This window comes from Propithecus coquereli, unplaced genomic scaffold (assembly GCF_000956105.1).
Source record: "Propithecus coquereli isolate 6110/MARCELLA unplaced genomic scaffold, Pcoq_1.0 Scaffold9, whole genome shotgun sequence".
NCBI classification, from domain to species: Eukaryota; Metazoa; Chordata; class Mammalia; order Primates; family Indriidae; genus Propithecus; species Propithecus coquereli.
In genome coordinates this window covers 6,002,922-6,003,887 of record NW_012155284.1, presented here as the reverse complement: position 1 = coordinate 6,003,887, position 966 = coordinate 6,002,922, and the positions used below count along the sequence as shown (strand labels likewise).

Here is a 966-nt window from a genome sequence, read left to right as displayed (position 1 = left end):
CAGAAATTCCTGTCACATTTATTACTTTTATAATTTTATACTGTATTTCACTGATTCTAAGATATTTTTTCCTGCTTAAACAATCCTGAAATCGGTATGTCAGTTGAATTGGCACCTTTTTTTTCTTGTTAAAAAAATGGGTTAAAATGATGAATCTTAAAATCAATGGCATCTTAGGGATGTGGAGAAATGTGTAATTTTAATGGTTCACATCTCCTCTTATATATGTTTTCCGAGGCGAATTCACTGAATTGGGGCAGATTTTAAATAGCATTATTTAGTTGAGTAATTCCATAATTTATTGAGTAACTTCTGTGTGCAACAAGGTTCTGTGCTGTGAGGGCGATGGGGGGACATAGGGAAGAACGAGATCGTCTCTGATCTCATTTTCTCCTCTGCCTTAAGGGTCAGGGCTCCAGTTGGGTAATGGTACTTTTCATGCAAAATTCCCTTTTAAAAAGCCTTAGAAACCTGATCTTGGCTGCAGCTTATCACCCACAGGGTGCAGAATACTCCTGCACATCAGTGCTGCGGGTTGAGAGAAGGGGCTGCGGCTTACCTTTCCCAGAAAAGGCCATTGGGGGCCCCATTTCCTGCTGCGGTCTGAAAGTCATGCTCTCCAGAGACTTCTCCAAGCACCTTAAGCTGAGGGCTCCTCCCGCAGGCCTCAGCCGCGACGTCCCCCTAAGGGCCCTTAGCGAGTTTCGAAACGAGTGTCCCCCTGCCTATGCCTTGAATTTAGCCAAACCTTTGGGATACCGTTCAAAGAAACGTGAAGGACCCTCGGAAAGTTACCAGGACACTTGGCCCCCTGGGCATCCGGGGCGCTGGGGGTGCCTGAGAGCCGCCCGCCGCCCCGGGGCAGCCTCACCTGCAGGCGACCGCCCTCCCCCCACGGCGCCGCAGGTGACACCGGCGGGCGGCTCAGGGGCGGCACCGATTGGGAGGGAAAGAAAGCAGGGAGGC

General features: G+C 49.6%; 1 protein-coding gene across 1 annotated transcript in view; it reads left to right on the top strand.

Moving 5' to 3' along the window:
* Positions 1-426: 426 nt before the first annotated feature.
* Positions 427-966, top strand: part of F2R (coagulation factor II (thrombin) receptor) — a 17,175-nt gene continuing 16,635 nt past the window's right edge. Inside the window, exon 1 of the mRNA XM_012664484.1 lies at positions 427-772. Coding sequence (XP_012519938.1) covers positions 427-772 — 346 coding nt within the window. The remainder of the gene's footprint in view (positions 773-966) is intronic.